This window comes from Triturus cristatus, chromosome 5_2 (assembly GCF_964204655.1).
Source record: "Triturus cristatus chromosome 5_2, aTriCri1.1, whole genome shotgun sequence".
Lineage (NCBI taxonomy): Eukaryota > Metazoa > Chordata > Amphibia > Caudata > Salamandridae > Triturus > Triturus cristatus.
In genome coordinates this window covers 899,509,527-899,534,131 of record NC_140588.1, presented here as the reverse complement: position 1 = coordinate 899,534,131, position 24,605 = coordinate 899,509,527, and the positions used below count along the sequence as shown (strand labels likewise).

The 24,605-nt window shown below is 44.3% G+C and overlaps 1 protein-coding gene across 1 annotated transcript in view; it reads right to left on the bottom strand.

Annotated features, from left to right (window-relative positions):
* Nucleotides 1–24,605, bottom strand: part of LONRF3 (LON peptidase N-terminal domain and ring finger 3) — a 57,143-nt gene that overhangs the window by 16,476 nt on the left and 16,062 nt on the right. Inside the window, exons 8-10 of the mRNA XM_085608040.1 lie at nt 20,587–20,708; nt 5,344–5,502; nt 1,554–1,716 (exon numbers count right to left, since the gene is read on the bottom strand). Coding sequence (XP_085464166.1) covers nt 1,554–1,716; nt 5,344–5,502; nt 20,587–20,708 — 444 coding nt within the window. The remainder of the gene's footprint in view (nt 1–1,553; nt 1,717–5,343; nt 5,503–20,586; nt 20,709–24,605) is intronic.

Below are 24,605 nucleotides of genomic sequence, written 5' to 3'. Positions count from 1 at the left end.
TAATCAGAAGGGCCCCCCAAGGAAATAATGACCCGGTTGTCACAATAAAACACTAATGCCAATGTTGTGGTTTTCTCGTCAGACAATGGAAGATAACATGGGTTTCTCTAAAAGTGCTTAATTTCTGTACCACACAATTTACAATTATAACTTTGTGGCGATCCAAGGGCTTGGCGGGCCAAAAATATGCCTATGGACATTTTTCAGTGTGGTGACATCTTTTTCTGTACTGTCCCTAAAGGGAAAAGATGTCACCAGCACGGGAGAAAAAAGAATAAAACTCATTATACCTTGTCGCAGATAGCCTTACTCGCTCTGTAATCAAAACATTAAATTGGGTCTTGTTAGCCAACGGTTGTTGTTTTGTCAACACACTGGGTCAGAGCTCTCTCTGCAATTCTATGATGTGTTGGGAATTTAGGTTTCATTGGAGTTATCACATCCAACTACCATAAGTTTCCAAACAGGGTAAAGGGGCTTTAACAATAATTAGTAGTTATATGGTACACTGCGCCATATGTTTGGTTTCCAGGCACTTAGCATGCACTTATTATCCAACTCAATAGCACTCATTATATCGACCTCTGAAGGATGATAGGATGAGCATGTTCATGGGGTTTGAGCCTGTGACCTTTCCAAAATGAATGTATTTGTCCAATGCTAGCATGAAGAGTTTGTGAAACGTTGGGTGCTCAAGGAAAGAAAAATTGAATATTGTGTTTCCACTGTATAAATCAATTAAGTTACCTTGAGTCCTGTCTAGTTCTGGTGGACATATATGCAAGAAGATAAAAAAAGGATTAGAAACAATCCAGGTGAGAATTACTGGAATGGTTCAAAGCCATCCCCAAAATGATATGATATGAGAGTTGTGCTGGACTTAAATTTGAATCCAAAACATTGTATGGGATACAGAAATATTTAAATACAGCACAGACACTTAAAGTGTTCAAGTAGTGGCACAGTTCCAGAACAGCAACATAAAAAAGTATAATGGAAAAAATACTTTCCAAAAGGGTGCAAAATGCATGAAAATGCCATTCAGCAGCCGTTGCTATGGCAAAATCGTCAAAAGAATTCACAATTGAGACAGAAATGTAGCTATGATTTTTTTAGCAAAGTGTCCAACACTTCAGGGTAAATATCTAATTTAGTGGTCCTGTGAATGCCTTATCCTTGTGGACATCTTTCTTCTTCTAGAAAGAGGGCAACGTAATGTTCGTTACGGCATAAAAGGATTGAATATGTACAGTGGTTAATAGATATTAATGGCATATTTGAAAGTAGTACTCTACTTGACAATGAACATCTTACAACCATCTGCAAGTATATCGCATGGCACAGGATTTGATGCCCACATGGTTGACGTGGCCTCTAATTATAAAGCCTTCTGATAGTGTAATCAAATCTACAAATAACTTATAAAAGTCACACTAAATACATTACTTAAAAGTCTCTACTGTATAGCTTTTAGAATGATTTGAGCACATGGTCTTCTTGTTACATAAAGTTAGTGATATAGCTTATGGTTTGAAACATCTTTTCACACCCACCTTCTTGTCTTCAATGTACTCAATATCTGCAGTATTATAGCCATCACGCTGGCTATGCTGTATTACTTTAAATCTCCTTTTCCCAATGCTGTCTACAACCGAGCGACCATCACTGAAGAATTCTACATTTCTGATCTCCAGAATACAGCCATAATCTGCAAATCTATTGAAATGCAAAACAAATCAGATGCATCAGTTGAATAAATAATAAATGCAAGGTCACAGAATAATTAACGCTGTAAAATTACAGAATAACATTTTAGGATTCGGTATGTGGCAAATATTGTATTCGTAGACTTGTCTTTACTTAGACGAACTTTCTAAAGTTATTGTGAGTAGATGATTGCCACATAAGAAAACTGCGAGGTGTGAAGAAGTACCCAAAAGATTAATTCATAAAGTCACGTTTGAATTGTTCCCCAATGTTAGGGAATATTCCAAGCATGTAATTCTATGAAAGATCCAACGCTGGAGAACCCATAGATTTCAAAGCAGAAGTATGAGGATACAAGTGAAGCATCACAACACCATAGAAAGTGAGATTAAGAGTGAAAAACCGATATCAGGAATATTGGAAGGAAAAAAACAACTGAATGTGAGTGGCAGCAGTACTCATGTGCATTTATTTACTCATCCACTCAAACTCTGTTCAGTGGGTTAAACACTTACTGCAGAGATCTGTGTGTAACTTGCAAGCCACTAATCAATGACTTGCACATATTCTGTGAAGGATGGAACCTTGCATTGTTGTGCCTGTTCTGGGATGAAGAGTATCTAGAATTACTGCTCCCTCAGCTATATCTTTATGAAGGAGGAGGGTTTGCACAGCTTCTACACCTTTCCAATGGAGAAGGGATACTTGCACTGCTGCCTGATCTGTACCTGTTTTGACTAGAACAGAAGCTTTCCTTGTTGTTACACTGCATGTGCATGTCCATAAAGGGAGGCGGCTTTCACTGCACTACTACGACTTGCAGTTTAACATACGTTAAAACACAATGTTGGCTTTAATGGGTGATGTGTGTCAAAGCCTGATCTTCCACAAAGTATGTCAACAGGGGTCCTTAGCTCTCAAATGGCTCTATGCCATGTAGCACCTTCAGCCAGTCCCGTAACTTTACCTAACACAGCTTTACATGGTGGAATTTTTAAACCCTTACTTATAATGGGAATGCAAAACTTGAAATCCCATAAGGTTATGCTATTTTGTTATGTTATTTTATTAGCAGGGCGTCGCATATACCCCAAGGTTGTCTTTGTATCAAGACAGACCATTAACATCAGCTACCAAATAAGCACTTGTAAAATCATCATCTTTTATTTATCAATGTTTTACGGGTCTTTCTAAAAATCAGACGTCAATCTAAGAGATTATGCCAAAGCGTTTCATTTCCTTGCTGCCTGCACAGAAAAGGCCTGTCCACCCTAACACAACCATATATTTGGCATACACAGTTTATGTTATATTGATTTGTTTAGTGCACTAATCACCTGAGGGTATCCAGGCACGTGGCCAGGTGTATAGGTGTGTGGTCCCAGAGGTGCCTACACAAAGAGCCAGGTTTTCAGCTTCTTGCGGAACTCAAGAAGTGAGGAGTAGGTCTTGATGTGTTGATGGGGGTTGTTCCATGTCTTGGGTACGATGTAGGAGAATGAGCGACCTCCAGATTTGCTTTTGCGAATGCAGGAGTGTGTGCGAGTGAGGCAGAGCGTAGGTGTCTGGTGGGTTGGTGAAAGTGTCTGCGGCTGTTCAGGTATTCTGGTCCTGTGTTGTGTAGGGCTTTGCAGATGTGTGTGAGAAGTTTGAATTGGCTGTGCTTGTGAATGGGGAGCCAGTGAATCTTCCTGAAGCGTTCCTGATAGAGAGTTGTCTAGAAGATGGTGAAATTTGAGGTTTAAGCCTATCTTGTAAGTCATGCTATCAATTTCAGTAGAACGCTCTGTGTCAGGCAGAGACATTTGAACACAATCCATTTCTCTATCATTAACTAATGTACCTAGTCCAAGAAAGGATATGTGGCCAGCTATGGAGATGTTGCCCTGTCATATTCTGTATTAACTTAAGTTTGTCTATCAATTTATCTAGCAGAACAGCATTAAAGTAACTCAGCCTGGATAACACTGTTGCCTTGAACACCCTTTCTTACTCTGTTAGGGATTAAAAGGACACCTTGTTCTCAGTCTCTTTATAAATAGAAAGCAAGTTGCCACCACTTTGTTACTCATCCAAAACGCAACCGATGTGAAACAGTTCTTAAAGGTAACCTTGGCCTCCCGTTTGAGTTATGCAGCCAAATGATTACATTGTTAGCTAAATAAAAAGAACGGACTGAATGCCATAGAGCCATTTAGTAGCTAAGGGCTTCTGTTTTGTGAAAAAACAAGCAGTTTGTGTTCTATTTTTTTGTTTTAATTTTCTGCTTTTCCCTTGGAAGCAATGAAATGTTAAGTAGTAGAAAATTTGAAAATTTCCTTCCAAGCACAATGTCGTTTGGGTCACATCAGGATCCTAATGGGTAGATATTTAAATATACAATGAGGCATGCTAAAAAGAAGCACATCCCAAAACAAATAATTAGGGTTAAAGGAAACTCACTGCAGAAGAAACACCAACTGGGCATCTACGCTACTGCGAACCCCTTGCAGCTCCATGCCTCCAGTGGAAATGTCCACAGCATGAGATACAGAAAAGTTCTGCAGAGGCATGAACCAAACCTCTGTGTTGTCGCTCAATCTTATGACTGCCTGAGCCATAGTTGCAGCACCTCTGTGGTATGCACTCTCACTCAAGCTGGTGCAACACAGGTAGCAGGTGCTGTTCCACGAGGGCAGCAGGTACTTGGTTTGGAATCTTCTTATGCCAGCCTTCTCGCTTATTTAGCAGCCAATCACCCATCTGTTCAACCCAGGACAAACACTTAAATGTAATGCTCAGCCATTCGCATCCTTTATGCTCTCAATTTTACGTCCATTTACGAACCTCTCCTTAAAATTGTAATCTTATCTTCTTTAAATTCACATTTACACTGCTAAAATAACTGTATCTAGAGAGAGTACTTGAGAAGCGCTGCAGACCAACATGAGTATTACCCACCAGTACGAGGTTGTCAACAATCTTAGAAATTGACATGGACTGCGTCTAATTTAGGGGGAAGTATCTTGCCGATCGCAAGAATTCTGAGACGTCTCCTTCGTACAGATTAAAAAGAGAAGGTGCAAGAACGGATCCCCACTTAAGCCCATTCTGAGTAAGAATTGTATCGGGGAGGCGGATGGGGGGTGGAGAAGTTCACAGTTGTTTTACTCATTTGGACTAGTCCTCACAGTTTATTTATGCAACACCTCCGACAACATCAGGAGATTAAGATCAATATGAAGTGAGAACTGCTTTCCATAATCTTCCCCTATTAATAGTAACTTATCGGAGGCTTTATCGAAATCTAGGTTTTTGGGCCTATTTGCGAGCAGTTAATTCCAACACAGAATTGCTTAATTCTACTCTCTAGCCTGTCAGCTAATACCTAGATGCTGCCAAATCCAAACCAATTTGAGAAATTACACTGAAATGTCACTGCTCCAGTAAACAAATGGGTGGAATCTTGATTATTCTGGAGAAAATTGTATTTTTTATTGAACAATTTGTATGTAGATTACTTTCCTAGTGACACATGCTACTGCAGTAAACACTTGCAGCAGTCACCTTCACAGTAGGTATTAAATAAGGCTTTTTTCAGCAAACTTTGGCACCGAAAAAAACTCATGAAATAGTGAATAATGGAAAAGCACTCACCCTTTCACAGCGTCACTAATACACATCCCAAATTGCTTGGTGCCAGTCTCCATGCATCTTCGAATCATTAGCCGGTAACAGGGTTCAAATATGTGCAGTGGGCATGGCACAGTGGGGTAGGCCATCGTGCAGACAAATATAGGCACATTTGTATTTAAGCTTTAAAAAAACATAAAAATAAACATCTAAGTACCTATACATCCACTATCACATCAAACTACAAATGTGGTACCATGTCACAAGTAAATATTGCATTTCTACATTATGTACTTTGTACACTTCTATTTTAGAAGACTCTGACACCAACAAAGCCAGTTATTCAAAAGGAAGGCAAGCAGACTAAATAAATAGTATACTCCCATGTCATTTATATATTATTTCCATTGTAACTTGTGTTTTGGAAACTCTAGAAATGCTTTTCTTCACATTCTCTTTATTGGTGTTCACAAGAGAGTATCAGCACTACAGTCTCTACAAGACAGACAAGTGACAACTAGTCTGCATGCCCTGGACTCAGATGCAGAAAGTTACAACTGTCTAATACCATTTCTCCATGAGAGGTATAGTTGTTGAATTCAAGAACACTGAACATCTCCTCCTCCGTATAGGGTTCCGAAACACTGTATACAAGAGAAATTTCTTTTTGTACAATCACCATATCTTAACCAATGCCCACCCCAGGGAAATTAAGACGCTTTTATTTTCTTTTTCTGCGCACATAAGTGACTTTCTAAACAGTATTTTAGATTGACTATGCTTAATTAAAATAAAGATATTGTTCTTCCATTTAGTTTTCCATTTATAAAGAAAAAATATCCCTATCTTGTACTTTTGAACGAGGGAAAATGAAATATAATAGAGGCATAGGCAGAGAGAGCCCTTAACCAAAGTAAGAAAAACATCTATACTATGCATTAAAGTCTGCAAGAATCCTATGAGGCACAGCTTGTGAGAGTTGGGCTCCAGCTCATCTTAATGTTCTGCACTTAAGTCAAACTAACAAAGCCCAACTCACAGAGCTCATGACCTGGTCCCCTGATACCTGGAGCGGGAGGCTGTTCATGAATCAGAAAGGATACCTATGATGGAGACCAGTATTACATGCAAGTAGCTTTTTCACATCGTAGAATCCTTGCTAACACTTATAACTGAGTAGAATAACAAGCTCACTACTTATAAGAGGGGGCTAATAATAAGAGGCCACACCCAAGGATGAGCTCAGTAGGACTTGCTCTCGCCAGATTGAATAGTGATACTTGTTCTACTTGAGCATCTAGTCTTGCATCTGAGTCTACACAGTAATGTTTGGCAAAATGCTCACTATGTTGCAGCCTTGTATATTTTTGAAACTAGAATATTTATCAACAAAGGAGATACAGCTGCTTTTAATATCTTGCAATGTGTGTTAGATCCATCTTGAAGCGATCATCAAGACCAGCCAGAACCAAGACCTCTATCTGACAGGGACATCCAAGTCATTCTCCATACATACAAGAGTGCACACCTTGACCTGTCACATAGCCTTAACCCCATCTCAACAATTATTTCAAATCCTTACAGGGAACAGAAACCAAACAACAGAGAGTTAAAAAAGGCCACCCTCAAACTGTTACCCATCTCAGAGAAAACCACATCCAACACCAAACCCCACCTGAAATGCATTCTCCTAAATTGAAGAACAGCCTGGAAACACGCAGCTGACATTACAGACCTTATCCTCGCCCAGGACCTTGACCTACTCCTTCTAACTGAAACTTGGTTAAAGAACGATTCTGCACCAATCCTGGACATTCTAATCCCCCACGCTATGACATCTTAACAGCCGATAGACAGGAAAGATTCGGGGGAGGCATAGCCTGCATACACAGCATCAACCTAGTGGTGACTATTACAATCTTGCGATCTTGACACGTGCGAATACCTAGGCATAAACGTGAGCAACAACAGTCACCTATGTAAATTACGATCTTGCATTCACCGAACAAATCATGGAAATCATCTCTTCCAACCTGGGGCAACACTGCCCCCAAATCTTCCTCGGTGACTTCAATATTCACTGGAACGACCATAACAATCCCACAGTTAACATCCTAAAAACCTTCCTAACTGACCTCAAACTTGTCCAATTCTGCGATAACCCAACGCACAACCTAGGCGCAACGCTGGATCTGATCACTGACAGGCCAAACTCCATCTTACGTAAATCGATCATCCCATGTGACTGGACGAACCACCTCAGCATCGCCTTCCTCATCACTGAACCAACAAAGACCCATAAGCTACAACGTAAAAAACCCAAACAATGAAAAAGAAATACTCATGACATTAACCGTAATGACCTAACTTCCCTCACCAACAATTTCCTATCGCCACCAGTAGACCTGACAGATGTACATGAACTCACAACCCACCACAACAACTCAATGAGTAACATTCTCGACACAGTGGCACCCCTTCAACTAAAAAGGCCATCCTCGAAAGACTTTAAACCCTGGTACAATGGGAGCCTGAATGATCAACGCTGCAACCTAAGAATAGCGGAAAGGACCTGGAGATCGGCACCGTCCCGAGAGCACCTTAAACAACTAAGATCAAGGAGGAGTAATTACAACAAACACATCAGAATCTCAAAAGCTAACTTCTTCAAAGACCAACTAAACAATGCTAGAAATCGACCAAGAAAACTATTCGAAATTATTAAAATTCAGTCCGCTCAACATCATACCGACCCCTCTGTAGGCCCCAACCTGCAACCCAACTGCAACACTTTTGCTGCCCACTTCTTGGAAAAATCCAAAATGATAGAAAAAGAGCTCCTTACAGCAAATGAACAACTCTTATTGTCGCCCCCACCTAACCCCAACGTGCCACAATCGGCTCAAACACCTATCCAGCATGATCTTACCCTCAAAAACAATGCGTCATGGAACACTTTTTAGATCTTTGAAGAAGAGGACATCCTCAAGCTAATAACAACACTTAAACCGTCAAACCACGTCTGCAATCCGCTTCCAGCCGACATCTTCAGCTAGATCAAACCTGCTCTTATACCCATCTGGACAAAGATAGTGAATGCATCTCTATCACAAGGAACCCTTCCAAGCTGCTTAAAAGAAGGACAGGTAACCTCCATTATAAAAAAAAAACCTCGGTTGACTACACAATTCCAGATAACTACCGTCCAATATCCACTATTCCTACACTAGCAAAACTACTAGAAAAGTGCGTCCACTCCCAACTATGCAACCATATAGCACAATTCCAACTCATTGACCGGTTCCAATCAGGCTTCAGGCAGAATCACAGCACAGAAACGGCCATGACCCAGATCGACAATGATGCACTCAGAATACTAGATCAAAATGAACCCTGCCTCCTAATCCTCCTTGACCTATCCTCAGCCTTTGATACGGTCAAACATATCAGTCTCCTGGACCTACTCGAACACAGAATGGGCTTCTCAGGAGCTGTCCTAAAGTGGCTCGCCTCCTTCTTAGACAACCAAACTCAAAGAATCAAGATTAACCAATCGCTATCCTTGACAACACCGGTCACTCTGGGAGTCCCTCAAGGTTCCGCCTTATCTCCTACCCTCTTCAATCTATTCATGGAACCCTTAACCAAAATTCTGAAACTCTCCAATATCCACTACCACATGTCCGCGGATGATACCCAACTATACCTAAAAATATCATCGCCGGATGACATCCGCCTACTCAACACAACCTTACAAAAAACCCACATCTGGCTAACAAAAAACCACCTCAAAATTAATGCACTCAAAACTGACTTTTTCCTTATCTCCCCACCACAAGGACAAGGTGACATAGTAAACTGGATGAAACACCTAACAATCCTCAATTGCAAACCTCACATTATCGATTCCACAAGATCACTGGGACTAATACTTGACAAGAATCTCAACATGAGGGAACACATCAGCACAGCCACCAGAGGAGCCAACTTTCATATAAGCATTCTCAGAAAACTAAAACCCTACCTCAATGACAACGACCTAAAAACAGCTGTTCAATCTCTAGTTCTACCCAAAATAGACTATGGGAATACAACCTTATGTGGCTTGCCGAGATCCAGTCTGGCTGCTTTAAGAGCCTCACTCAACGCAGCTGCAAGACTCATCACTGGCTCCAGAAAGAACAACCACATCACCCTGGGTCTAAAGGAACTGAATTGGCTCCCCTATGAGGCAAGAGCACAGCTAACAATTGCATGCATGACGCACAAAGCCCTACACCTCAATACACCAAAGTATCTAGCCAATAAACTCTAATTATCAGGCAACAGAAGAACTCTGAGAAGCACCAACACCCTGCTACTGAAACAAAAAAAATTTAGGAAAAAGAAAACCTACACACGCACCTTCTCTGGCCTAGCACCTAGGATATGGAACGCCCTGCCCCAAGCAATCAAGGTGAACCCCTCCACCACCACCTTAAAAAATGAAGTCAAACTACTTTGAATGAATAAAACTTTCTCTGGATCCCAACCCTGATGCAAGTTGATACCAACCAGAAGCAGCTCGTCTACCAAGATACATGATGATCGCAAAAAGAGAATGACTAACACAATCCTGACCTTCAACAATAACTTAAAACATATACGATTTTTTCTTAGATACTCATTTAAATGTGTCTAGCACGCAACTTTATTTTGATGTAACTTCTGTAAAGTGCTCTGATACCCTCATCGGGTCTAGTCCGTGCTATATAAAACCTTATAAATAAAGCGTCTTATTTAACTTTCTGATATTTTATGGAAATCACATGTTCATGATGAAACTGAATACATACTTTCTGATTTGAAACAATCAAGGCTATGAATCAAAGATGATTCTCTCCTGGACTCTTTACAGAAGAAATGTTCGAGTTCAGTTTATTATGCTTCTTTATAGTGCCCCTCCCTTTGGAAGGTTCCCTTTGATGGATAGCTTAGGCTTACTTTTGAAAGGTCCGATAATGGTCTTGTTGTTCTTGCTGATGATAATGATGACAGTGCTTATACTTGGATGTAGAGAAATGTTTTTTCCTTTTTAAGCCAATCGGCTTAGAGATGAGGTATCTATCTGCTCCGGCCTTCATGATAAGCATCTTGCAATCAGTATGGGAGTCAAACAACGAAGTATTGGAGAATGGATAGACTCACTATATTTTGCTGTGCATCAGGACTGAGACCTGCAAGTCACACCCATACAGATCTTTCTGACACAAGCTGTGGCAGTAATCATATGCTGCAAAATCTCAACATCTGCCGAAGTTCCAAATTCGGTTAGCCACCAGCTTACCTTCGTAAGTACTTCCAAAAAAAATCTTAATTATCTTCAGAAGGAAGACAATCTACAAAATGAGGGTACACCATAGTGAGTGATCACAACTTCCTTACACGGCTGAAGGGCTTGCTGCTCTTAATGTATCAGAGATGTTCCAAAAACATTCTTCCCCACTGCATCCAGTTTCCTACTTTCTTTTTCTGGGAGTACTGTGTAGAGATCATATGCTAGAATCTCTTCTTAGCTGTCAATAGAATAATTGAATCTGGAGATGATCACTTCTAACAAAAGAAAGTTCTTGCTAAGGGTCCCTGTATATTTTGAAAAGGCGATGCGTGGTGGCTTAATGAGCTGCTGGGGTTTCAAAAATATTCATGACTGGCTGCACAATTCCTGGAACAAGGAGCATCAACTGACATATGTGATGTACGGTTTCAAATATTACAGAAGAGATACCCTGCACAGTTTCAAAAGCTATGCCTATGTACTTCCTCTAGCTAAAAGCTCCTGAAAAGTAATAACATAATCTACTGGCGACACCATGGTTGCGGACCCACAAAGAAAGCATGTGTGGATCCTTCGTTTGTTTCTTTCTCGCACACTGTGGGTATTTTACAAAACGCAAAGGCTGTGGGCCCAATTCACAGAACTAACTTAAGACAAAATCCTAAACTTACTAATTTTGGTATTCAAAGAAGGCATTTAGTAGTAGCAAAGTTAGGATTTTGTCTTAAGTTTGACTTAAGACAGACTTAAGACATACTTAAGACAGTCTTAAGACAAACTTAGGACAGACTTAAGACAGACTTAAGACAAAATCCTAACTTTACTACTACTACTAAATGCCTTCTGAGAATACCAAAAGTAGTAAGTTTAGGATTTTGTCTTAAGTTAGTTCTGTGAATCGGGCCCATTTTCACTGAGAAAAAAAACCCGTCAAAAGCCTGGGAGTCTCAAAACTGAAGAAAATAATATCCAAAAGACAATGAATGTCTCCTTCTGTAACGTAACTGGTGCTTGTGTAAAGCGCTCTGATATCGGATATAAAACTCCAGAAAATAAAAAAAAAGCCTGATTTAGAGTTTGGCGGACGAGTACTCCATCACAAACATAACAGCTATCCTGTTCGCCTTATTACAAGTGCATTATGCACTGTAGAGAAAGAGCCATAATCTCTCTGTATTCTTTGCCTCCCTGGCAGCCATAAAAGGAAGGACTATGAATTTTGCTGAAAAATATCCAGGATGACATTGAAAGACAAGGAAGGCCTCAAGCTCAGTGGAAAAAGGGGGTTGCCTGCATTGCAACACTATGCATAGAGATATAATACACTTAAGGCAGATTGGATATCCATCACATATGTAATGGAGTACCATTCTGCCAAACTCTAAATCATGCCCAAATTTTTAAAAACAATCCTTTTAATCAAAATTGTGAAGAGGACTGTGTTCAAGGATCCTGACTTGAAGTGCAGTAAGATGTACTGGAACCCAAATGCCTCGAGTTGTGGCTCGTGGAATACCTAGGTCAAGCTGCAGTATGAAACGCAGAGTGCAGTTTCTCTTCTGACATTAGCTAGGGCTCTCTGTGTCAATGCAGCTATGTTCTTTAATTTTCCCTTTCTCAAAAAAGTGAAATTGCAGTATTTGGCTTTAAAAATGTAAAAATAAACAAATAATATTTTTCAGATTAATTTGGCATAATGCAGTCTAGAATGCTTATTAGAAAGGCACCTATGTGTACAGACAAAAGGAAAAAGTGCCTCATTTCATAGGCATAGAAATTATATAAGGATTGGCGAGATTTTTATATAGAGAGATATCTCTTGTATGAATTATTCTGGAAGCCAACAGAGACGCAGTGATATTCAGAGTTGATGAATTTCAGCAAGGATCCTACGAAGGAGAAATGCACAATGGAGTCTAAGTCAACATAGATTTAAAGTCACTTTATGATGAATACACGTTTCTCTGAGTTAGGAATCACTCAAGTCACTTTGCAGCCAAAACCAGATAATTCTGTAAAGAATTAGTTCGCAAAACAGAATAAAATTCTATTCATTACGACGTGTATTTGGTCAAAGTCACCCAAAACACATTGCAATATAGGTGGGTCTTATAAGGTTGTGTTACACAGTGCAGGAAGGAATTTTAAGCAATTCGGAAATTAATTAAATTAGACACTTTGGTAGCTCATAAGAGCTGGGATGATTGTACTAGATACGCTGAAACAGGCCCTATTTTCACGGGCCAGGTATATTGTAACATGGAAGAAAATATGGGGTTGATTCACAAAAGCATTTATGACTATGTGAAGTAGTACTATAGAAGTACTAATGTGTGTACTCATAAGGAGTAGTTTCTTACCTGTAACTCCAGTTCTGTAGTAGGGGTATCTCTGTTATAGTCATAATCTATGAATAATCCCCGCCCATGTGCGGGGACCCCGGAGCAATCAAAAAATATCTCTTAAGCTGTCCGCATTTGCAACCTGCAAAGACACTTAAGAGACAGACAAAATAATACAGCCTAATCACAACAAGGCTGCACTGGCCAGCACTTCCTCTGAAATGAACACAAAAGCCAAAATAAAGTTGAAATGTCATTTTTTATTCACATTTGACATGTTCCTTTATTATCACACACTCCCTTCACCAAAATCCCTTTAAACAATAGAGAGGAAGGGGTGGACAGACAAGCCCTATAGGCTGTCATTATGTGTCTGCTAAAGGGATACCGTGCCTTTAAGAAACTCTCCAGAGACCCCCGGTATCCCAGGATGCACAGCCAACACAAGTTACTTTCAGTTCTTTTTGAAGGTGTATAACAACAGGCCTGATACCGTCAGGTTACTCCACCGGGGAGGAGGGAGGGTCGCTTATGACTATAACAGAGATACCCCTACTACAGAACTGGAGTTACAGGTAAGAAACTACTCCTTCTGTAGTAGGGGATCTCTGTGTATAGTCATAATCTATGAATAGAATGGCAAGCCCATCCCCACCAACAAGAAGCGGTGGAGTAAGACCAACCACCAACAAATCACTGTGCAAACAAATTCCTTAGCGAAGCCTGTCCAACCTGCGCATCTGCCCTAGCATCAGAGTCCAGGCAGTAATGCTTTGTAAACGTATGGACTGACTTCCAGGTGGCAGCCTTACAAATGTCAGCAATGGGAACATTCCTAAGCAAAGCGGTGGTAGCCGCCTTTCCTCTAGTCGAATGTGCTGTAGGCTTACCCCCTAATGTTTTATTAGCTTTTTGGTAACAAAGCTGAATACAGGAAACAATCCATCTGGAAATGGACTGCTTTGAGGTAGCTAAACCAGTTCTTACCGAACCATAATTAACAAACAGTTGATCCGACCTGCGGATATCTTTTGTCTTATCCAGGTAGAATTTCAACACCCTACGCACATCAAGTGAATGCAGAGACCTCTCCGCCGGAGAGGAAGGATGCTGAAAAAACGTAGGCAAAGTTATCATCTGATTCACATGGAAATCTGAGATCACCTTAGGCAAAAATTTAGGATGGGTACGCATCACTACTTTAGAAGCATGGAAAACAGTATACGGCTCTTGGCAACACAGAGCCTGAATCTCACTCACCCTCCTGGCCGATGTAATGGCTACAAGGAAGGCCGCCTTCCAAGACAAATGCTGCAGAGAAGCCTTATGGATAGGTTCAAAAGGCTCCCTCATCAATCTAGATAACACCACATTCAATTCCCAAGGTGGAGAAGGCCTTCTAACAGGGGGAAACACCTTACGCAAACCCTCCAAAAAATCCTTAATCACAGGGATTTTAAAAAATGAAGTTTGAGAAGGGCCCTTCCTATACGCAGTCAGAGCTGCGAGATGGACCTTAATAGATTGGAAATTAAGCCCAGACTGAGCTAACTGCAGCAGATAAGGCAAAATAACGTCTTCTTTACAGGATGTAGGGTCAAAGTCCTTCGCCTTGCACCATAAGCAGAATCTCTTCCACTTATAGGCGTAGGAGGTCCTCGTAGACGGTCTCTTAGCCTCTTTTAAGATCTCCATACAGTCCTGAGGCAAGTTCAAGTGTCCATACTGCACTAGCTCAGGAGCCATGCTGCCAAACTCAAGGACGAGAGATTGGGGTGAACCATCTGCCCTCCGAACTTCGTGAGGAGGTCTGGCCGGCAAGGCAGGCGCCGGTGTGGCAGAACAGACCGGTGAAGAAGGTCGGTGAACCACCATTGTCTCGGCCACTCCGGAGCAATCAGGATCATTCTGGCTCTGGATTGCGACAGCTTGATCAGCACCGCCGGAATCAGGGGAATGGGTGGAAAGGCGTAGAGAAAGCTGTTGGACCAGCTGATCCATAGTGCATTCCCCAGCGTCCCTGGCTGGTAGTACCTGGACGCGAAGTCGCGGCATTTGCTGTTTTCTGCCGTGGCGAACAGATCTATATCCGGAGTGCCCCATTCTGCGAAGACGTCTCTTAGCACGTCGTCGTTTAGCACCCACTCGTGGTTCTCTTGAACGAGTCTGCTGAGCGCGTCTGCTTGGGCATTCTGCACTCCCGGCAGGTGGGTCGCCGTGATCGTCAGATTCCTGGCCACCAGCCAGTTCCAGATCGCCTGTGCCTCCCGAGACAGGGTGCGTGACCGGGAGCCCCCCTGCTTGTTGAGGTAATACATGGTCGTAGTATTGTCCGTCTGAACCAGCAGGGAGGACGTCCTGAAGGAGGGATGGAACGCCTTCAAGGCCAAGTGTACTGCTCTGAGTTCCAAAAAGTTGATATGGTAGGTCGTCTCCATCTGCGACCATATCCCCTGAATCTGAAGAGGGCCCGAATGCGCTCCCCAGCCCTGGAGAGACGCATCGGTCACTATGGTCTGGGCCGGAATGTCCTTGTGAAAAGGGGTCCCCTTGCAGACATTCCCTGGGGAACACCACCATTTCAGAGACTGCCGAGCGTGCTGAGACAACTGGATCTTGTCCTCCCAACGCCCCCTCCTCTGGTCCCATTGATCCTCCAGACATTCCTGCAGGGGCCTCATATGCAGACGTGCATTGGGGGTGAGGAAGATGCAAGAAGCCATCGACCCCAGTAATGAAGACACCGTCCTCACCGTAGGAGAGCGGGCTGAGATGAGATGCAGAGCCTTCCCACGGATCGATAAGCGTCTCTCCTCCGAAGGACACACGCTTGCGGTCAAGGTATTGACTGAAGCCCCCCCAAGTACTGGAGACACTGCACAGGGATCGGCACTGACTTCGTCATGTTGATGTGCAGCCCCAGACGGTGAAGCAAAGCCGCCGTCCTGTTGAAATGGCACTGGGCTTCCTGATAAGTGGACGCTTTGATCAACCAGTCGTCCAGGTAAGGGTACACAAACACCTTGGTCTTCCGCAGGTGTGCCGCGACCACCGCCATGCACTTGGAGAACGTCCGTGGCGCAGACTTCAGGCCAAACGGGAGTACGGAATACTGGTAATGGTTGTTGCCTACCAGAAACCTCAGGAATTTGCGATGCTTCGGTGCGATCGGCACATGAAAGTAAGCGTCCTGCAGATCTATGGCGCACAGCCAGTCTCCTCGATGCAACTGAGGGTAAATCTGATGCAGGGACAACATACGGAACTTTTCTCGCCGGATCCACCTGTTTGCCTGACGCAGATCCAGAATAGGCCTGAACTCGTTCTTGTCTTTTTTTCTTACGAGAAAGAACCGTGAGTAGAGACCTTTTCCTTTTTGCCTCAAAGGAACAGCTTCTATCGCCTTCTTTTTTAATAGAACGTCCGCCTCCCGCTGGAGCTCCCGCACCATGTGAAGGGAGCGCACTGGTGGAATCTGTGGAGGCGAACTGGTGAAACGAAGACAGTAGCCATTGCAAACAATATTCAGCACCCACTTGTCCTGTGTTATTGTCCTCCACTCTGCCAGGTAGTGTTGAATACTTCCCCCCACCGGAGCGGGTAACGGATGAGGGGGAAGTAACTTTTCAGGGCTTCGACCCGGACGGGCCTTTGTTCCCCGCCGAGGACTGATGCTGGCCTCTGCCCCTCTGGCGCTTCTGAAAGGGCTGCCTGTGGTACTGCTGCTGCTGCTGGGGCTGTTGCTGGGGGCCCGACTGACGCCCTTGGCCCCTCTGCTTGGTGTAGCGCCTGCCCGAGGAACGGAAGGACCTCCTCTGCTCCTTAGGCCGCTCCAGCCCCACCGCCTTCAGGGTCTCCGCCTCAGCCTTCATGCGGGCCATCTCGTCATCCGCATGCGACCCGAATAACGTCGTGCCAGAGAATGGTAGATTGGCGATCTTCTGCTGCGCTTCCGGCTTGAGCGGAGTCAGCCGCAGCCAGGAATGCCTCCTCATATGTATGCCGTGGCAGTACCCATGGGCCGCCAACAACGATACGTCCCCCGCCGCACTGATGATCTGATTAGAGACCATCATGCCCTCGTTCAGCACCTCCTGAAAATCCTCCCTCTTGTCTCTGGGCAGGGAGGCCGCGAACTGTTGCAGGGAGTCCCAAAGCGACCTGTCATAGCGCCCTAACAGAGCGGAGGCGCTAGCGGCCTTCATTGTAGTAGCCGACGTGGAGCACATCCTCCTCCCCAAGGAGTCCATTTTGCGACTCTCCTTATCCGGGGGAGCCGTGGAGGAAGGCGTCGTAGAGTGTTGCTTACGAGCCGCCGCCACGATAACGGAATCCGGTGGGGGGTCCACTCTGAGGAACGCCGGATCCGAGTCAGGGGCCCTGTACTTCTTTGACAGTCTCGAGGGCGCCGGCTTCACCACAGCCGGCGTTAAGAACACCTCCATCGCAGGTTCCTCCAGTCCTGGGACCAGCGGGAGGAGGGGGCGCGACAGATGTACTTTATGCAAAGTCTCAAAAATCACAGACGTAGTGGGAATAGGGGTAGTCACTGATATCCCCAACTTTGCAGCCCCTCTCAGCAACACCTCCTGGAACGTGGCAATGTCATCCACTGGAGAGACGCGGGAAGGAGGAGTCTCTGACAGCGAGGGCGAATACTTGCCAGCCCCCGGAGAGTACGTGCCCCTCGACCCTCTGGAACGGGACCGATACCTCCGTCGACCATGTCCAGAGCGAGTGGAGGATCTGCGCCTACTCCGTGAGCGCCTGCGAGGGCGAGAGCGAGATCTCTGCCGGTGAGGGACCCTCGGGGGAGGAGGCGGTGGCCGCGGTGGTGAGGCAGGCAGCTGAGGCACGGGCAGAGGCAGCGGAGGAGGTGGAGGAGGAGGCAGAGGAGGCGGAGGAAGAGGAGGAGGAGGCTGAGGAGGAGGAGGCAGTGCAGGCACCGGTGGAGGCGCCGGTGGAAGGTCGGGCACCTGAGGCAAAGGGGGCCGCTGGGTACGCAGCGGGGTCAGATGGTCTGAAGCCCCATCACTTCTAGCCGGAGAGCCCCCATCATCATTGTCCGGGCTCGCGGCCATTCTCCTCTTCTTGGCGGGCCTGTCCCGCGGGGAAGCCACCGAAGGCGAACGTCTGCGCCTCCCTGATCCTCGACTGGAGATCGTAATCACCGAGGACGTATTCCCCGATGTCTGGGACGTCGAACTGTACCTCGACCTCGAACGGCGTCTCTTCGCCCTCGACGACGAGTGCCGCCCCGCAGTCGACCGTCCTCTCGACGTCGAACCAAGTCTCCTCGACGTCGACCTTGATCGCCGTCGTCGGGGTGTCTGCCGTGACGTCGACTGTCTCCTCGACGCCGACTTCTGGCGTCTCGACGCCGACTTCTGGCGTCTCGACGTCGACCGCCGGTACCTCGGCGTCGACTGCTGCGATCTCGACGTCGATCGTTGGTATCTCGACGTCGATCGTTGGTATCTCGACGTCGATCGCTGGTATCTCGACGTCGATCGGTGGTGTCTCGACGTCGATCGTTGGTGTCTCGACGTCGACCTGCGTCTCGGCGTCGACCGCCTCCGCTTTGACGGCGGGCGCCGGGATCTCGGCGTCGACTCCGTCAGCGTCGAGCCGTGGGTAGACGGCGGCGAGTGCAGTCCATGGGGCTCGGTACGACGTCGATGTGTTGTCGACGTCGACCGCGACACCTGCGACGGCGACCCGGTCCCGGGTCCCGCCGGCCCCTCCCTCGACGTCGAACGCCGAGGCTGCCGCGACCCAGAGCCCTGGATCGACGGCGAACATACCGGTGCCTTCTCTCTCGCCGTCGACGTCGTCGCCTTCGACGTCGAACGCGACCTACCAGCCGGTAGTCGTCGTTTCTGCTCCTTTTTCTGCCCGGAGGTCCCTCCGGGGGCTGGAGCATGGGCGGAGGAGGGGGAATGGGACCCTCCATGCCCTGAAGTCTCACCGGTCCTCTGCTTCTCCTGTCCCTGAAGGCGAGTCTTCTCCCGGTCCCTCAGGGTCCTTTTCGAAAAGGTGCCGCAGATGTCACAGGCAGCTGGGACATGTGAGGGCGACAAGCAGAGGATACACACCTCATGTGGGTCCGTCTTAGCCTTCTTCCTCCCACACTCAGGGCATTTATCGAATAAAGCCATGCTGAGAGTGGGCCAAAACTGCTCCAGATTGCAGGCAGTAGTAGACAAAGGCTCTAGACGTCGAATGAAACCACTTTTAATTCAAAAAATCCAATTTTAACTAAGTAAACCACCCAAAAGGGTAGAGCTCAAGCTCCAGGGTCCTGCTAGCAGGAGCCGGAAAAAAGAACTGAAAGTAACTTGTGTTGGCTGTGCATCCTGGGATACCGGGGGTCTCTGGAGAGTTTCTTAAAGGCACGGTATCCCTTTAGCAGACACATAATGACAGCCTATAGGGCTTGTCTGTCCACCCCTTCCTCTCTATTGTTTAAAGGGATTTTGGTGAAGGGAGTGTGTGATAATAAAGGAACATGTCAAATGTGAATAAAAAATGACATTTCAACTTTATTTTGGCTTTTGTGTTCACTTCAGAGGAAGTGCTGGCCAGTGCAGCCTTGTTGTGATTAGGCTGTATTATTTTGTCTGTCTCTTAAGTGTCTTTGCAGGTTGCAAATGCGGACAGCTTAAGAGATATTTTTTGATTGCTCCGGGGTCCCCGCACATGGGCGGGGATTATTCATAGATTATGACTATACACAGAGATCCCCTACTACAGAAATACCTTTGTAAGGCGAGCCAGAAATGTTCAACCTCCATATTTGTAAAAGTTCAAAGAGGGCAAAGTTCTCTCTTTATACTAATTGTAGATGAATATTTCCCAAATATTCACATTGGATACGTTTTGGGGTCATTCGTAAAGGCATTTAAGTGCATGTGAAATATTACTAGAGGTATACTACTTCACAAACATATAAATGGCTTTGTGAATACGCCCCATGGATTCCATGTTTCAAAGATGAAAGAAGCAATAGATGCCTTACTTAGGAGACCATACTGATGAATAAAACTGTGAAGTACGAAATTCTTTGCTATTCATGTTCCGAGCACTGATGAGATTGGGGGCAATTTTGTGACACGCTTACAAAGCCATTGCATCCGCATTTATTTGCACTCAGGGAAACCTTCTAGTCTAATTTTGTACCACTTACCAATATATTATTCCCTTCATCTCATCTCTAACATGCTTACGCTAAATCTTAGACCTTTTCACTCAGTGCCCAACTTCTTGCTTACACACAGACTGTACACCCAAAATAAAAAAATGTTTAGAAAAGATTCTACAGCACGCACATTATAATAGGGCAATGGTGTATTCTGCAATACGCCTTTCCATAGCAAATTTAATTTGCTAGATTGCTTGCACGTACGAGTAGTTATTACGCCTAGCTAACTAGGTTCTTTAATAGCACTCCCAGAACATACCTAGTAGCCTCCTATCACCACTCACAGCATGAATGCCTGTCACGGGAATGTGAAGTATTTTGCTTAACAAGTGGTCAGTCCCTCCACACACCATGTATATTATATCACAGTTTTAAAAAAGACCAATCTGAATTTGTAGCTTACTTACTTTGAAAGCTCTGCAACTTCCTCTTCATAAACCTTTCGTCTTTCAATGAGCTCATCTGGCAAGTATTTGGCAATCAGCTCTTCCATCAATTCAGTTTTACAGTATTTTCGCAATGCGAGGTACTGGAACAAGAAAGCAAAACCCTCATATAAAACTTTTTTGACAAAAGAAAGATCTGGTGACAAACTGAGAATCTCAGAATACACCTTTGCCTTATTTAAATTTTCTTACTATAGGTTATGTATACTCAATAAAAAGGGTTATTTACTTATAGTCCTGGTTCTGTATCATAGGAATCTTCACTGAAGTCATAAATCACAGAATAATTTGCCTGCTGCGAACGTAATACTTCATATCAATACATCTGCCCATAAATTAACAGCAAAGACAGGATTTTTCTGATCTTTAGATCGACAAATTCCAAAAAACTCTGCTTTGAGACTTCAATGCAGCACCAACAGTGCAAAATGGTGAGTACTTGTCTAACACTGAGGGAAAAGTTCAGCCTGATAGGCTTACATTGAAGAGGAGTGGTAAATAGCCTTCAAGACTCCAGGAGCTTCCACTACTTACGTTGCTTTATACTGGCAGCTGCATCACAGATAGTTTTTTTTGAGGTAAGATAAAGAGCATATGATAAACTATGCAGCAGTTACTGTTTCGAATGGCCAAGATAGTTGAACTAAGGGAAAAGTTAAAGCATTTTACTAATTTAATAATATTCCCATGTTGCAGAACCAGGATTACAAATAGGTAATCATTTATTCTGCATAGTAAGATCTTTATTGATAGTCATAAATGCTAGATTAGAGTAGCGAACTGGAAATCATCCCTCTCTTGACAGTAATGCCTTGTGAAGGTATGCAATGGTCTTCAGGTGAATGCTCTGCATATGTCTGAGTGGAACATTTCTAAGCTATTCTGTGGTAGCTACTTTTCACGTAGTGGAATGGGCCCTTGTTTTTCCTCAAAGAGATTTACAAGCTAATTGGTAACATATGGATATGCAGGCCACAAACCACTAGCCAGTAGATTGTTTGGCTGTAGCTAGATCTTGCTGAATATGCGCACAGTTAATAAATAACTGTCTGGTTTTATGAAGTGTCTTAGTGTTGCATTAGCCTTCTTAAATCTAAAGAGTGAAGGGAACACTCTGCTGGCATGAGTGAATTAGGAAACAAGGCAAGGTAATGGATTGATTAATGTGGGATTCTGACACATCCTAAGCGAGAAAAGATGGGGATTTTTTCATTATCACTCTGAGCGAAATACTGTGTAAAGTTCCAAAGGAGACAGAGCTTGGATTTTGCTAATGATATGTGCAGATATTATTGCTACTAAGAATTTGTTTTCCAGGAAATATGCTGTAACATAGCCTTGTGAATAGTCTCAAAAGGAGGGCCTATTCATTTAGATAAGACTAGATTAAGTTACACTGGAGGAAAAAGGAATTCTATTTAGAGGAACACCTTCTAAAAAGTCTTTGGTCACAGATGTTTTGAAGGACACTTGGTTTGGAGTATTTCAAACGGCTGTAATTAAAGCAAGTTGAATTTTCATATATGAAAACTGTAGTTTGGATTGTGCCAACTACAAGAGGTATGGGAGGATGACTTCCTTGTGATTTGTTTATGGGCATTGTTCAGGCACCGTATGCTGAATCATTTCCATTTAAGCAGGTCCTTGTGGATGGGTGCTTTGCCTCCCTTAGAATGCCTATATGCGCGGGTGCCAGATTTAAATGATCATATGGATTGTCTGATTTCAGGAGTCAGACTGCCAAATTCAATGACATCAAATCCAGATGTTGAAATTGCCCACGGCCTGGTCAGTATGTTTGGTCTCCATGGCAACCGAGTGTGTGTATGATAGGCAACTGCATTAAATCTGGGCACCACTGCTGTTGAAGCTGGGCTGACGCTATGAGTATCATTGTCATTTGAGACAGTGGCACTTCAAAGCTGCAGATGGAATCAGTGAGACTGAAGGACAGGCAAGTAATAATGTTCTGCTCCAACTCATCTAAAAGGGTATTGCCCAAAGCGTCTGGTTCTGGATGCAAAGCCTTGGAATTTTCAGTTTGGAGCTAATGTGAAAAGGTCTAGTAATGGAGTTGCTTACTCTTTTAAGATCACCGTCCAAAACCGACTTGTGACTTTCTTGGTAGAAGCAGCTCAGAAGGTCTACCTGTCAATTCTGCATGCCGGGGATGTGCACTGCCTTTAATGTGGGACTTCTGGTTACTGCCCACTGTCAAACCTTCTGCGCCTCCAGCAATAATGGTCTCGATCTTGGGCTTCCTTTCTTGTTTAGGTATCGCCTGGTCGTTGTATTTTCTGTCTGAATGAGAATGATTTTCATTCTCAGAGACAGAAGAAAAGCCTTGAGAGCCAAAAGCACTGTTCTCAACTTCAAGTAGTTGATAAGAGCTCTCCTTCTCTGATCAATCACCTGGTACGGACAGTTTTACTAGATAAGTTTCCAATCCCATGAGAGATGCATCTGTGACAATCGTCTGCAACTGCGTTTCTTGTTGAAGTGAATATCGTTGAAAATCTCCTATTTTGCACCATGAGAGGGAGCGCTATGCTGTAATCACTAGCTAGAGCTTGGTGTCCCAGTTGTCATGTCTATGCAACCACTAATTCTCTAGGCACTACTGCAAGGGTCTGTTATGCAGTTTTACATTCGGGATCAAGGTAATGCAGGAAGCTACAGAACCGAGAAGGGAGAGGATCTGCTGAGCTGTTGGACTGGTGCTGCTCTTCTGCGAAGAAATTATTTTTGCTTTTACTGTGTCTATTGTTGCCCTTATCTAGGATAGAATTTGAGAAGGTGTTAGTACCGATTTCTGATGAGTGACCTGGAGGCCTAGTTTGCAAAGCAATAGTGATGTCCTGATGCCTTGCTTCACCCCAATGGACTGTAAGCTTTACTTAGCCGGTCTTCTAGATATGGATAGACAAATTTCCTTGGAGTGTGGTGGGTGAGCCGCTACCATGGCCATGGATTTTAAAAATGCGCCTAGGGCTACCGCAAGAACTATTTTGAGTGATCATGAAGGCAACAACTCCGGGTGGGCACGCAGACTTTGTACAAGTGAGAAAGGGTCTCTCCATCTTGAATTTTTAAGGTGCACTGCGGGATTGTTTGCAGTAGGGCTAACAGGAACTGCTAAAATGTGGGTTGGGTTGCCTGGGAACTATCACATGGGTTAGGGAGTAGCCAAGAGTCACTCCCACTCACTAACTGGTGCCACCCATAAATGTGGCACCCTCCTCAGAACAATTTCTGGACCTTCAGAAGATCAGGAGAGGACTTGCTTGCTTGCTGTATGTACCCTGAAAGGAGCCCTGAAGGAGTGGGTCTGCTCCCTCATGTACCCAGGACAAAGGACTCCAAGGATCAGATGTTTGATTCCTTATGTATGTGTGTGTGTGGGAGATCATGAGGTCATCACTGAAAGTTACCAAAGTAATGCTATCCCAGTGAATTAGAAGGTGTTGAGGGTACTAACTTGGGCCTTGGGTGGCTGCCTTTGGTAGTGATCACTCTGGCCTTGCTGATGGTGTTGCTGCTGATAAGGCCAGCAAGAGGACTAAACCCTCCAACAGTAATTTCAATGCTCCTTAAACTTATATTGAGACTTGAGAAGCCTCTTTCTCCTCAGGCCCTACTACCTGTTGGGCCCCTGCCTCATTTTCCATTTTAACCACCTTGTCTTCGGTATGGTGACCAAATAAGATGGATCCTGAGAAAGGCAGGTTTGAGATCCTTAGTTTGCAGCGTATCAGCATTAGCCATGATTATCTTAGATGCTCTTCGAAGGGAGACTCCATGGCAATAATCTGTTGTTGCCAGCACAGCTGAGCCCATTGCGGCACAAATGGAACGCGCCCTCTTTTACCATTATTTTAATATTTCCCTGTATATGTCAAGGGAGGTTCTATGTAAAATACTTCATCTCCTCCTATATCTCTCTGATCTGCCTTCCCAGGAAAGCTGTCATACTGGTGTTT